Consider the following 15,281-nt stretch of genomic DNA (forward strand, 5'->3'; position numbering starts at 1 on the left):
GAGCTTGCAGTGAGCTGAGATCCGGCCACTGCACTCCAGCCTGGGCGGCAGAGCGAGACTCCGTCTCAAAAAAAAAAAAATAAAATAAAATAAAATAAAATAAACCATGAACCATGGAAAAAGACGAAAGACACAAAGGACGTAAGAGGAAAAACTTCATTGCTGTAAGATTATGGTCCATGGTTCCTATCTGAGTTATGGCATCAAAAACAAACAAAAAAAAGATTATGGTCCAAACACTTATTTTGCAATTAATACTAAAGTTGCCTCATATTTTCTATTACAGTGTTAAAACAGCATTTCTTTCTTTCTTTTTGTTTTCTTTGTAAGAGTTGGGATCTTGGCCAGGCACAGTAGCTCACTCCTGTAATCCCAGCACTTTGGGAGGGGTAGGCGGGCGGAATGCCTGAGGTCAGCAGTTCAAGATCAGCCTGGCCAACATGGTGAAACCCCGTCTCTACTAAAAATACAAAAATTATCCAGGCATGGTGGCAGGCGCCTGTAATCCCAGCTATTCGGGAGGCTGCAGCGGGAGAATCGCCTGAACCCGGGAGGCAGAGGTTGCAGTGAGCCGAAGGTTGCAGTGAGCCAAGACTGCACCATTGCACTCCAGCCTGGGCGACAAGAGCAAGACTTTGTCTCAAAAAAAAAAAAGGTGGGATCTTGCTCTGTTGCCCAGGCTGTAGTGCAGTGCCTCAAGCGGTCTTATGGCCTCACCTCCTGAGTAGCTAAGACTATAAGACTACAGGCCTATACCACCACACCCAGGTAATTAAAAGTTTCTTTTGTAGGCAACTGTGTTGCCTTGGCTGGTCTCCAACTCCTGGTCTTAAATGATTCTCCCCACTTGGTCTTTCAAGGTGTTGGGATTATAGGTGTGAGCCACCGTGCTGGCTTTAAAATACTTTATTTTTTGGGACAGCATCTCGTTCTGTCACCCAGGCTGGAGTGCAGTGGCACAATCTCGGCTGTCTACAACCTCTACCTCCTGGGTTCTAGCGATTCTCATGCCTCAGCCTCCGGAGTAGCTGGGATTACAGGTATGTGCTACCATACCCGGCTAATTTTGGTATTTTTTAATAGAGATGGGGTTTCACAATGTTGACCAGGCTGGTCTCAAACTCCCAGCCTCAAGTGATCCACCCACCTCAGCCTACTAAATTGCTGGGAGTACAGGCATGAGCCACCACTTTCAGCCCTTAAAATACTTTGTATCTCTTGTTATTTGACTTTATTACTGCTTCATTCTCTTAACTAGATTTTAAATGACCTGATGACAAGTTCAGAAAGGAATGGACTCTGAGAGTCAGGGTGACCTTGAATCTCAACTTGATCCCTTCCTCTGTAAATCCTTTGAGCCTTTGTTTTCTCTTCTATAAAATGATTACAATATCACCTTACAGAGCAACTGTGAGAATTAAATGATAGCAAATATTAACTGAGCAAAACAGCAAGTTCTCTATACTCCTTTCCTTTCCCTCCCTTTCTTTCTTTCTTTCTTGGCAGTGAGAGAGCAAGTTCTCTATATTCTACTCCTCATCTAAATCCCATCATCCTTAAGACCAAATATTCAGTTTCTATACAATGGCAATGGAAAAATTACTGATTATTTCAGAAGCATGAGTGTGTGTGTGTGTGTATACACTCTACTTGATAAAACTGTTTCCCAGGAGGATACCAGTATGTAATTCTGATACTGCTATATTTGTATACTGGAACTGAACTGAAGTTCAATACATGGATGGCAGATGGTGGGAACAAGGTATCTTACTGTTGGAGTGGGAATTTACAAACTAGCACAGGCAGGAGGCTAGGATGACCTATGTGGTAATGGATTACAGCTAAAGACATCAGTGGCCGGTCCCAGTGGCTCACGCCTGTAATCCCAGCACTTTGGGAAGCTGATGCAGACGGATCACAAGGTCAGGAGATCGAGACCATCCTGGCTAACACGGTGAAACCCCATCTCTACTAAAAATACAAAAAATTAGCCAGGCGTGGTGGTGGGCATCTATAGTCCCAGCTACTTGGGAGGCTGAGGCAGGAGAATGGTGTGAACCCGGGAGGCGGAGCTTGCAGTGAGCCGAGATCGCGCCACTGCACTCCAGCTGGGCAACAGAGCAAGAGTCTAAATACATACATACATACATCAGTAAGAACCCTAGCCAGCCACAGTGGGGCATGCCTGTATTCCCAGCTACTTGGAAGGTTGAGGCAAGAGGATTGCTTGAGCCAAGAAGTTGGAGGCTCTAGTGCACTATGATCACACCTGTGAGTCTATGATCACACCTGTGAGTAGCCACTGCACTCCAGCCTGGATAACATAGAAAGAACCCATCTTAAGAAAAAAAAAGAAAAAGAAACCTCATTTAACTTAATATAGATACAGATGGCTATGCAAATAAAAATTTATAGATATGTATATATACATGAGTAAGGATACACAGATACAGTTTTTTTTTTATTTAATTTTTTTTTTTTTTTTTGAGATGGAGTCTCACCCTGTCACCCAGGCTGGAGTGCAATAGTGCAATCTCGGCTCATTGCAACTTCCACCTCCCAGGTTCAAACGATTCTCCTACCTCAGCCTCCCGAGTAGCTGGGATTACAGGCGCCCGCCACCATGGCCAGCTAATTTTTGTACTTGAGTAGATACGGGGTTTCACCATGTTGGCCAGGCTGGTCTCGAACTCCTGACCTCGTGATCCACCTGCCTCGGCCTCCCAAAGTGCTGGGATTACAGGCGTGAGCCACTGCGCCCGGCCTACAGTTCTTTATTCTGTCAAGTGAGAGGGCCTAAAAGAAACACTTCAGTAGCAACAAGCTTACATAAGGCCTAGAACTCGGTTTTAATATCATTCTCCAATAAAAGGAAGCAGAGCTCCTTGGAGAAATAGCTGATTATCGTACTGGAGCAAGAAATAAACAAGATAAGCCTGGAGCATCTTTTGGTGCCAGAAAGGAAAGAAGTGCTTTAAAGTGCACTCACATATACACAAACACACAAAGGGATACTGTTAAATGGACACAAAGCCAGCTGAAAGAATTCCTGATGGCCAAAGTTGGAAAAATTTGAGCAACAAAATATAATAGTATTAGATTATAACAAAGTATAAACTATCCATGAGTTTATGTTAATGTAAATAACTGAATAAATAAATTGGGGAAAAGAGACAAATCCCTCATATCGAAAAATCCCAAATAAAATATGTAGATATTCCACCCTAAGGTAGACAGAATGTAACTCTCCAGTCTATAAGAGTGAAATGTACATAGTGACATCCTTCTAAAAAGTGTATGGAAAGGGGGGAAATGAAGAGAGTAACTTTACAGGAGAAACCTAACCAACAAACACTACTTCAGCCAGGTAATCAAGGTCTACATCAACAGTCACAAATCATAAAGACAGTATGTACCCCTGATATATGGGATAAAAATGGCACTTTACCTCAGTGATCTTCCTCTCAAATCCTTTATAAGTCCAGTCTAATCACAAGAAAAACAGACAAATTCCAATAGAGGGGCAATCTACAATACACCTGACCAGCACTCCTCAAAGCTGTCAAGGTATCAAAAACTAGGGAAGTCTGAAAAACTGTCATAGCCAAGAACAGCCTAATGAGACATGCCAAGTATATGTAACGTGGTATTTTGGAACGGTAAAAGAACATTAGGTAAAAACTAAAGGACCAGACACAGAGACCTCACACCTGTAATCCCAGCACTTTGGGAGGCCGAGGGGGGTGAATCACGAGGTCAGGAGTTCGAGACCAGCCTGGACAACTTGGTGAAACCCCATCTCTACTGAAAATACAAAAAGCAGCCAGGCGTGGTGGCAGGTGCCTGAAATCCCAGTTACTCAGGAGGCTGTGGCAGGAGAATAGCTTGAACCTGGGAGGCGGAGGTTGCAGTGAGCTGAGATCGTGCCACTGCACTCCAGCCTGGGAGAAAGCGAGACTCCGTCTCAAAAAAAAAAAACAAAAACAAAAAACTAAGGGAATCAGGAAAAAAACTATGGACTTTAGTTAATAAAACTGTATCAATATTGCTTCATTAAATGTAGCAAATTTACCCTTCCAAAGTAAGATGTTAATAGGGAAAACTGTATACAGGGGGTGGGGATAGGGAAGGAGTCATTAAGGGGTCCACATCCCCTGATAACTCAAGGCTTAAAACAGTGGCACAGACCAGGCGCGGTGGCTCAAGCCTGTAATCCCAGCACTTTGGGAGGCCGAGACGGGCGGATCACGAGGTCAGGAGATCGAGACCATCCTGGCTAACACGGTGAAACCCCGTCTCTACTAAAAAATACAAAAAAACTAGCCGGGCGAGGTGGTGGGCGCCTGTAGTCCCAGCTACTCGGGAGGCTGAGGCAGGAGAATGGCGTGAACCTGGGAGGCGGAGCTTGCAGTGAGCTGAGATCCGGCCACTGCAAGGCCTGGCGACAAGGTCTGCCTGGGCGACAGAGTGAGACTCTGTCTCAAAAAAAAAAAACAAAAACAACAACAACAACAAAAAAAAACAGTAGCACAAGGCCAGGCACAGTGGCTTATGCCTGTAATCCCAGCACTTTGGGACACTGAAGCGGGCAGATAGCTTGAGCTCAGGAGTTTGAGACCAGCCTGGGCAACATGGCAAAACCCCATTATCTACAAAAAAAATACGAAAATTAGCCAGGCATGGTGGCGTGAGCCTGTAGTGAGGGCTGAGGTGGGAGAACTGCTTGAGCCCACGAGGCTGAGGCTGCAGTGAGCAAGATCACACCACTGCACTACAGCCTGGGTGACAGAGCGAGATCCTGTTTAAAAACAAAAAACAGGCCAGGCGCGGTGGCTCAAGCCTGTAATCCCAGCACTTTGGGAGGCCGAGATGGGCGGATCACGAGGTCAGGAGATTCAGACCATCCTGGCTAACACGGTTGAAACCCCGTTGCTACTAAAAAATACAAAAAACTAGCTGGGCAAGGTGGCGGGCACCTGTAGTCCCAGCTACTCGGGAGGCTGAGGCAGGAGAATGGCGTAAACCCGGGAGGCGGAGCTTGCAGTGAGCTGAGATCTGGCCACTGCACTCCAGCCTGGGTGACAGAGCGAGACTCCATCTCAAAAAATAAAAAATAAATAAATAAAAACAAAAAACATAAGTGACACAATAGCAAATCCATTTTCCTAATGTAACTAGTTAGCATCATTAAAAAAAAAAAAACCCTACAATTTGGAAAACATTGGGTTTCTTTATTACAGGGTATCAGAACTTATGATATGCTAATGTATATCCAGTCTGTCTGTCCTTCCCATTTCTTGATTTGGTTTAGTTGTTGTCTCCACTTTGACCAGAAACGATTTTCTTCACACTTACAAAACAGAGCCGGGCAGGTGCAGTGGCTCATGCCTATAATCCCAACATTTTCAGGAGGCCAAGGCCAGTGGATCACCTGAGGTTAGGAGTTCAAGACCAGCCTGACCAATATAGTGAAAACCCATCTCTACTAAAAATACAAAAATTAGGCCAGGCACAGTGGCTCGCGCTCGTAATCCCAGCACTTTGGGAGGCCGAGGTGGGCAGATCACGAGGTCAGGAGTTTAAGACCCAGCCTGGCCAACATAGTGAAACCCCATCTCTACTAAAAATACAAAAAAAAAAAATTAGTCAAGTGTGGTGGCACATGCCTATAAGTCCCAGCCACTCGGGAGGTTGAGGTGGGAGAACCACTTGAACCCAGGAGGCTGAGGTTGCAGTCAGCTGAGACCATGCCATTGCAGTCCAGCCTGGGTGACAGAGTGAGACTCCGTCTCAAAAAAAACAAAACAAAACAAAATACAAAAATTAGCCGGGCATGGTGACATGCACCTGTAATCCCAGCTACCCGGGAGACTAAGGCAGGAGACTTTCTTGAAGCCAGAGGCAGAGGTTGCACTGAGCCAAGATCACGCCACTGCACTGCAGCCTGGGTGACAGAGAGACACTTCATCTCAGAAACAAAAAAATAAAAACAAAAAAAACCTCACACAAAAACAGAGGCATTTCCCCAGGTCTGCACAAAAGAGAATAGCTACACCTAGAAAAGAAACAATTAAGAACCAAGAGATCAAACAAGCACCCACTGAGTAATGCAGAGCAGCAACAATCCATCGAAAGCCACCTCACCTGGTTTCCAGAAAGAGGTGAAGTGAAGTGGTGACTATGGAGGTTTCGGCCAGTGTTGACATGTGTCAACCGGATGGGCTGGCCACACTTGATGGGGGTTCCCCTCTCACACACTGTGGCGGTCTTCCCCCGTATCCTCCAGTAACTGTTGCTGTCATCCACAGAGGTTACACCTGTCACTGACTGCTGCCCACTACCTGCAGTTAAGAAAAGAAAGACAACTCTCTTTCTCTGCCATGGACAACATGCTCAGAGACAGAAGCTCAAGGGTGCTCAAGATTCAGCTTCACCTGTAACCCACCATGACCAAGGAAGACACGCTGCTGGAGGTATAATGGATTATTAATGCTGCTTTACAAGAGGCTGAAGACCGCCCTCAGCCATGATGGCCTAGCAGGTAGGAACCTGAAAAGCTGCCAAAGCCTTAGATAAGGGCCAAGCCCATCTTTGTGTGCTTGCATCCAAATGTGAAGAGCCTATGTATATCAAGCTGGGGTGGCTCTTTGTGCTGAACACCCAATCAACCCAATTAAGGTTGATGACCTTAAGAAACCAGAGAAATGGCTAAGCCTCTGGAAAACTGACAAGACAAGGAAAACTTTGTAAAGTGGTTGGTTGCAATTGTGTCACAGTGAAGGGCTATGGCAAAGAATTTCAGGTCAAGGATGTGACTGTGTACTTCAAATGTAAGAAATCAACAAATAAATTTGGTACCCATTCCTCAAAAAAAAAAATGGCAAGTGAGCTCAACCTCACCCTTATTGCCTATGGCCAATATTGTGCCCTGTGTCATAAAACAGGCAAGAAGGGGTGGGGAGAAAAATGCTATGCTTGGCAATATTTTTTCTTCTACAACATTAAAATATTTATAAAAAATACAAAATGTGCTGGGCGTGGTGGCTCACGCTTGTAATTCCAGCACTTTGGGAGGCTGAGGCAGGCGGATCAGGAAGTCAGGAGTTCAAGACCAGCCCCACCAACACAGTGAAACCCCGTCTCTACTGAAAATACAAAAATAAGCTGGGCATGGTGGCAGCGGCCTGTAATCCCAGCTACTCGGGAGGCTGAGGCAGGAGAATCACTTGAACCCAGGAAGCGGAGATTGCAGTAAGCCGAGATCACGCCATTGCCCTCCAGCCTGGGTGACAGAGCCAGACTCCGTTTCAAAAAAAAAAAAAAAAACTGTGTCTACATAATACTAGTTATTATATGATAAAGTATACTTAAGGGTATGTCATATCAGCAAATTGTAAGAGTTTGCATCAAAGGATATCCAAGGCACAAATTTATGTTGAGTTTTTTGAGGCACAGGCAGTACTAACCTGTAGACACTAGCCTGGATAGCCCCTAATGTGTCTAATCATACAATTTTAACATGTTTGTAATATTATTCATGTTCTTTAACTATTACGATAAAAATGTTTATTTTTCGGTTGGGCATGGTGGCTCACGCCTATAATCCCAGCACTTTGGGAGGCCGAGGTGGGCGGATCACAAGGCCAGGAGATCGAGAACATGGTGAAACCCCGTCTCCATTAAAAATACAAAAAATTAGCCGGGCGCGGTAGTGGGTGCCTGCAGTCCCAGCTACTCAGGAGGCTGAGGCAGGAGAATGGCGGGAACCCGGGAGGCGGAGCTTGCAGTGAGCCAAGACTGCGCCACTGTATTCCAGCCTGGGCAACAGAGACTCTGTTTCAAAAAGAAAAAAAAGAAGAAGAAAAACGTTTATATTTCACAATTAAAATGAGACTACTTTATATTGCCAACTTTAAGCAGGCATTACAGCTCCCAACTCCCATGAGTGGTCAATTATTATAAAAGTATTCTTTGAACAGGGCACAGTGGCACATGCCTGTAATCCCAGCACTTTGGGAGGCTGAGGTAGGCAGAACACAAGGTCAGGAGTTCGAGACCAGCCTGGCCAACATGGTGAAACCCTGTCTCTACGAAAAATACAAAAATTAGCTGGGCGTGGTCGCATGCACCTGTAATCCCAGTTACTTGGGAGGCTGAGGCAGAAGAATTGCTTGCATCTGGGAGGTGGAGGTTGCAGTGAGCCAAGATCGCGCCACCACACTCCAGCCTGGGTGGCAGGGCAAGACTCTGTCTCAAAAAAAAAAAAAAGTATCCTTCGAGGTCTGGCACAGTGGCTCATGCCTGTAATCCAAGCACTTTGGGAGGCTGAGGTGGGAGGATCCCTTGAGTTCAGGAGTTCGAGACCAGCCTCAGCAACATAGCAAAATCTGGTCTCTAAAAAAAAAAAAAAAGACATATATATATATATTTTTGAGACAGGGTCCCTCTGTCACTCAGGCTGGAGTGCAGTGGTATGATCACAGCTTACCACAGCCTTGACCTCCCAGGCTCAGGTGATCCTCCTACCTCAGCCTCCCAAGTAGCTGGGATTTCAGGCACCTGCCACCACACCCGGTTAATTTTTCTATTTTTTGTAGAGATGCGTTTTTGCCATGTTGCCCAGGCTGGTCTCGAATTCCTAGGCTCAAGCAATCCAACTGCCTCAGCCTCCCAAAGTGCTAGGATTACAGGTGTGAGCCACTACACCCAGCCTAAAAAAAAATTTTTTTATATTTAAAAGGAAAAAAAAGAGGCTGCATACAGTGGATCACCGTCAGTCCCAGCACTTTGGGAGGTCAAGGTGGGCAGATCACTTGAGCCCAGGAATTCAAGACCAAGCCTAAGCAACTGACAAAACTCCATCTCTACAAAAGACGCAAAAAATTAATCAGGTGTGGTGGGGTGCACTTGCAGTCCCAGCTACTCAGGAGGCTGAGATGTAAGGATTGCTTGGGCCCAGGAGGTCAAGGCTGCAATGAGTCGTGATTGTGTCACCGAACCTCAGCTTGGACGACAGAGTAAGACTCTGTCTCTTAATTTCTTTCTTTTTTTTTTTTTTGAGACAGAGTCTGTTCTGTCACCAGGCTGGAGTGCAGTGGTGCGATCTCGGCTCACTGCAACCTCTAATTCTCTGGTTCAAGTGATTCTCCTGCCTTGGCCTCCCATGTCTCTCAAAGAAAGAAAAAATCTAGCTACAGGATTTAAAAAGCGGGGGGGAGGGGGCAGTATACAAATAATCGCTGATAGCTAATGTATTACTAAGACTGCTCAGCACCACAGTGTGTGAGGACTTACTGGGTATCTGGCACTGACCTAAGTCCTTTGTTTGAATATTCTTATTTGACATCTACAACTATTTGTTGAAGTAGGTATTATTATCCCCAGCATACCCAAGGTCACACAACTCTAAGAAACAAGGCTGGGATTCAATGAACCTAGATAGCCCGACTCTAGAACACTCTTAACCATTCTGCATCATATCTCACTAAGATCATATTTCTTCCAACAGCTTTAAATTGTCAGGTTTCCCCAAGCGAGCTACTCTCATAAACACCGGGGATACCCTCTTTCCTAGGCTTCATTCACTACCGAGGTCTTTGAAAGCATTCGTATTTCCCAGACACTTTCTTCCAACAGTTTTACCTGTTCCTTCTAGCTTTGCTTTCAGCTCCATGGCCTTGCCTGACCACAGACTTTCGATATTTTGCTTTTACCACGTATACCATTATGCCTTGTGCCAGTTACACGGGTAAATATAGCCAACTATTAGCTCCTTTCTACTGTCTCCTTCCACTCAGCTCATGACTTTATTATATCTTTCTTTTTCAGAAAAGCCAAACCAAGTCTCCCTTCCTACTTCTGGTTACTGCCTTACAGCTCTCCGGGGTCCTCACAGCCACGCTTCACTGCTAAACCATGGTCTACACTGTCTCCTACATTTTCTGCTTTCTATTCAACCCTTCATTTCCTCCTCCAAATCCTTATACCTTGGGATTATCCAAAGTTCTATGCCTGGCCTTCATATGTTTCCACCTGTAGTTCTTAAATTGCTGAGGGTCAGGACAAAAGCATTTGTATTTTTAACAAGTTTCTCAAGTTATTCATATTGATCCCAGATTGAGAACCACAGTTCATCCTGGGCAATTTCATCCACTACCCTGACATTTTCAACCACAGTCTCTACAAGATGTTGTATTTAATGTTGTATCTAGTGTGGTATCTCAGGCTCAGCACAGACCCCTTTTCTGAGCTCCAGACTGAACCTGGTTCCCAAATCTGGCTGTCCATCAGAACCACCTGAAGAGCTTTTTAAACCTACAGATTGCTACTTCCAAGCCTCTGTCCACCTCCACTCCAACTCAGTAGATAAAAAGTTGGAAACCAAAGCAAATTAAAAAATAAGCCTGACAACATGTTAGGTGTTCACTGAATAGGTGCTAGGATTATTAAGACATCGCAGTGATGATAACTCACGTCCTTGCCTAGTCTAACTGATCAGATAGGTTTTGGGAATCATGAACCAGACTAGCCCATCTGACAGAACTCTTTCCTCCCTCAGCAAACAGCATCATCAGTCATTCAAGATAGAATTCTACCAGCTATCTTAGATGCCTCTCACATCTCACTAGCTGACCTTTATTCTTTTTTTGTTTATCTTTTTTTTTCAGACAGATAAGACTTTCTTTTTTTGGTCTGTTTTTATTATATTGTAATTTTCTTGACTGATTATCATTACCGAATCTCCTGCAGGTAGTACAATTCTAGTCATATAGTAGGAACTCATTAAGACCTATGCTGAATGAATGAATCCAAATAATTTATTATTAAACATTTTAATTTCAAATGCTTAAAAAAAAAAAAAGTTTCTCTGCAATTCCTGTGACTGCTCCAAGTTCCTTACAAGAAAGAGGTTAAGATTTGGGTAGAAGGGGCCCAAAAGATAGGAATTAAGGAGCAAGTGTAAGATGCAGAAGAGCTGGAAGACAAAGGGTTGTAGTCAACGAGTGAGCTCTTGGAGTTTAAAGTTTCAGATACAGTACTTACTGTAACTTTAAAATTTCAGACACAGCACTTCCTGTAATTTTCTTGTCTCTAAAGCAGGCTTTGAACCTGGATAGATTTGGACAGAACCCTGACATTTGCTGGTTGCAAGGCTTTGAATAAACGATTTAATTTCTCTGCGTCTGTTAACTCATCTGTGAAATGAGGATAACAATAGTATCACCTTACATGAATGTTAATAAGCGGAAAAAGTACATAGGTAACGTGCCTGGCCTGTAGTTCACCAAATATTAGGTGGTGTTGCGATTAAGATGCCTTAGAACAACTCAGTTCTCCGACTCTCCAGACCTGAGGAACCTTCCCAGGGAACACCTAACCTTCCCAGACCACACCCTCAGATTTTCTTTAGGCCCCGCCCCTTCAGATACTCCCAGGCCTCCCTAGCCCACCCGAGCCCGATCCCCAGCATTACCTGACCCATAGCGCACGTCGTGTGAGTGCAGTCGGACGTTGTGGCGCGTATTGAGTAGCTTCACCACGGAGCCGCAAGTAACGACAGCCAGGCTGGAAGCACCCACAGCGCTCCACAAACCCCCCAATAACAGTAGAGGTACTACAGCCATCCTGGCTGTACCGCGGAGCCCCAAATCTTCGAAGAAAACGCGGCCCCTCCCCGGAACCGGAAGCTGAAGACGATACCACGGAGAGAAGGAAGTGAAGAAGCCCGAGTCTGATCTTTATGGTTTATTTGGCTAGAGCGGCCTGAGAAACAGGCTGAGCCTGGTTACTTACGATACTCTCGCTCTGTTCCAGGGGCTCAGTGACAGCTGCCTTCCTGAGCCGCTTCGGTTACCGTTCGCACCCACGGAACGAAAACTCCCGAGAGCGGGAGAGGGAACAAGAAATGGCCCACCCACTCCTGGTGACAGAGAGCCGGAAATGACGTAGCACGTTGACGCAGCGGCGGCGGCGGCGGCGGCGGAGGAGCAGTGCGGAGGGTCCGTACTATCTTTTCCCAGTCTCGGTTCGACGACTCCATTTTCCTCGGTGGGGGCTTAGCGCACCGGAGGAGCGGTGGACTTCAGGCAAGTAAAGTTCCGACTGAGAGAGTGTTTCTCGCAGCAGTCAGGTGGGGAACCGGGCTCCTAGGGCCTGGTCCCGTAAGGGAAGAGGCAATAGGGAGCCGTATGTGGGAAGAAGGGGGGGCCTGGCCTTCCCTGCTTTATGGGGGGAAGGGGGAGGAAAGCGCTGCAGTTGCTCAGAGTCTCAAAGCTTTTCCCAGCCCGGTAACACCCGGAACCCGTGAGTTGGGTGGCATGTTGAATCAACAGGCTTCCTGGCATCCAGTCCTTCTCTCCGCAGATTTTTAAAACTGGGCCACGCGAGAGGATTGGGGATAGAAGGGACCTGGGGCTTCTGAGCCAGAATCAGGTGATCGAGTTGTTTGTTCTGAGGATATGAATCCTATGGAGCTTTCAGCAGCTCGGTCATCAGGCTAGAGGGCGATGCCAAATTCCAGCTCTTTACATATTGCTGAATAATACAAATAGAACTTTTTGTAAATAGTTGCATCCTTCATCCCTTTCTAAAGATCGAAGGTGTTGTAGAAGTACCTAAAGCCCGTCCATTCTCCGTAGATTCATTTCCTCAAACGTTTGCCAGAGGCTTATCATGAACATCAAAATGAGTTATTAAGTCAAAACTCCGTCTTGTAGTTTCTGCCTTTCTCCTCAGGCACTCGTTTGAACCAGCTGGAGAAGTTAATTTTCCTGGGTTGTTGCAAGAACTGATACTTATTTCAGAGGCCTAAGATCTCTGGAAATACTTCCATGGAAATTCACTGTAATATCAGAAGTAACAAGGATGTATGAAGCTACATCATTAATGAGCATTAGGGAATGTGAACAATATTGAATTTGATTAATTTCTTCGGAAAAATGTCTGGTTCCACTGTTTATCTGACAGATACCAGTTAGTAAGTTTTCGGTGTTTTGATTACAGAAGCATGACTGCTCTTCCATCAGCTGTGAATTTAGAGCCCTTTTTCATGAGTAATGTCCCTTTCACCAGTACAAGTACGTTTTTATTCACTTGGCTTGTGTGGCTGCTAGATTGGATTAGCATAGCCTTGCGACTCTAAGAGGTTTTAACTTCATCAGGAGATTAATTACATCAGAAATTGGTGCAGTCTGGAGAAGCTTAGTGGAATTTTACAGTTCTTCCTCTGAAAGCCGACCTAGTATGGTGGAAACATGATGTTTGTAGGCAAATACGTTTGCCCTGCTTCTATTTTCTTGATCTTAATAAATGGTACTACCATCAATTCTGCCTGTAATCCTTGTCTTCCTTCCTCTCCACTGTTTCCCAATAAAATCAGTCACCAAATCCTGTCTCTCCATGAAACTGTTCCCATCAGTATACAAATTATGTGCTGATATCCTTCACATCCCTCTCCAACTACCATGCCAATTTTTAAAATTTCCATTCATAGATTTCTACCTGTACCAACTCAGCTTTCTTACCCTTTATTCAATCTTCATTTTATATCAATCTGGCTTCTCTTCTGCCCACTCCTCACTCCTTTTTTTTTTTTTTTTTTGAGATATTGTCTTACTCTGTTGCCCAGGTTCAAGTGCAGTGGCCCCATCATAGCTCACTGCCACCTGGAACTCCTGAGCTCAAGCAGTCTTCCTGAGGTAGCTTCTAGTAATCAAGTGCCACTGCATCTACTTTGCCGACTCCATTGAAGTTGCCCTTATCAAGGTCACCAGTGACTTCTGTGTTGCCAAATCCAATGGATACTTTGTTCTCATCTTTCTCTGTCTCTGCAATATGCAAGGTAGTTACTCCTGTCTCCAAACTTTCATCTTGGCTTTATTGACATTTCATTCTTGGATTTTCTCCATTTCTCTGGCTGTCCCTTCTGAGTCTCATTTGCTAGCCACCTTTGCTCTCTATCTGATGTCTAAATGCTGGGGCTGGTCACGGTGGCTCACGCCTGTAATCCCAGCACTTTGGGAGGTCAAGGCGGGCAGATCACTTGAGGTCAGGAGTTCAAGACCAGCCTGGCAAACATGGTAAAACCCCATCTCTACTAAAAATACAAAAACTAGCTAGGCATGGCAACATGCCTGTAATCCCAGCTACTTGGGAGGCTGAGGCAGGAGAATCACTTGAACCCGGGAGGCAGAGGTTGCAGTGAGCAGAGATCGTGCCACTGCACTCCAGCATGGGCAACAAAACAAGACTCCATCTCAAAATATATGTGTGTGTGTGTATATATATATATATGTTGGAATTCTCACAGGAATCCCGGGCCCTCTACATGCTTCCCTTTAGGTGACCCAGCCCCATGGCTTTAATTACCACCTGAAAGTTGACAACTCCAAAGTTTAAATCTCTAGTCCAGCCTTCTCCTCTGTGTTCCAGAATCACACGTCAAAAATGCCTGTTTAATTATCTCCATTTGGATATTTCTTAGGCACCCCAAAGCTAACATAATCAAAATAAAGTTTTGGTTTTCTTATCATTCCAAACCTTATCCTCCCATTTTACTGAGTGGTACTCCTATCCACAGGGTTACCAAAGATAGACCTCTGAGAATCATCTTTGTTCTTCTCCTTTACTACTCCTCTTCCCCAGTCTTTTAGTAAGTCCTGTCACTTCCACTTCTGGAATGTTTTTGTAATCTGTCTTCTCTTCTCCATCTTCACTGCTACCACCCTATTCCAAGCCACCGCCATCTTTTGCTTGGGCTACCACAACAGTATCCTCAGTTTTCCCTGGTTTCCACTCAGATCTTCCTCCAGTTCATTTTCCATGTAACAGAATTGGATCAGAGCAGATCATGTCATTTCCCTACTTAAAACTCTCCAGTCACTTTCCATGGCCTTTACGCCCTGCTTGAGGATACCTCTCATAGACACTGCCTTCACCATGCTCTAGTGCCATCAGCCTTAGAACATCACCTATTATATACCATGTTCTTGCCCACTTTCTCTGCTGGAATCTCTCCCCCTGGTTCTACAGGTCATATCCTATCTGTTGACATCTCAGCCTAGGTAAACTCACTTTAGATGAGATGAAAATATGTATTTCCTTAGCTCTTAGAGCAAAGTTTATTTTATTTGTTGCCAATGTGTCTCCTGCACCAGAATATGGGCATCCTAGGGGCATGGACCTTGTCTTGTATGTGCCTGGCATGTGGTAGGCTCTCATTAAATACATATTTATGCCAGGCATGGTGGCTCATGCCTATAATCCCAGCACTTTGGGAGGCC

The 15,281-nt window shown here is 45.1% G+C and overlaps 2 protein-coding genes across 2 annotated transcripts in view; one reads left to right on the top strand and one right to left on the bottom strand.

The window, feature by feature from the left end:
- SDF2 (stromal cell-derived factor 2) overlaps window positions 1–11,921 on the bottom strand; it is a 13,886-nt gene extending 1,965 nt beyond the window's left edge. The window contains exons 1-2 of the mRNA XM_011940787.1: window positions 11,474–11,921; window positions 6,145–6,341 (exon numbers count right to left, since the gene is read on the bottom strand). Of these exons, the coding sequence (XP_011796177.1) occupies window positions 6,145–6,341; window positions 11,474–11,624 (348 nt within the window). The 5' untranslated portion in view covers window positions 11,625–11,921. The remainder of the gene's footprint in view (window positions 1–6,144; window positions 6,342–11,473) is intronic.
- Window positions 11,922–11,964: 43 nt separating this feature from the next.
- SUPT6H (suppressor of Ty 6 homolog (S. cerevisiae)) overlaps window positions 11,965–15,281 on the top strand; it is a 54,413-nt gene continuing 51,096 nt past the window's right edge. The window contains exon 1 of the mRNA XM_011940790.1: window positions 11,965–12,090. The gene's annotated coding sequence lies outside the window, so the exon portion shown is untranslated. The remainder of the gene's footprint in view (window positions 12,091–15,281) is intronic.

The sequence above is a fragment of the Colobus angolensis genome, unplaced genomic scaffold (genome assembly GCF_000951035.1).
Source record: "Colobus angolensis palliatus isolate OR3802 unplaced genomic scaffold, Cang.pa_1.0 Scaffold193, whole genome shotgun sequence".
Taxonomy (NCBI): domain Eukaryota; kingdom Metazoa; phylum Chordata; class Mammalia; order Primates; family Cercopithecidae; genus Colobus; species Colobus angolensis.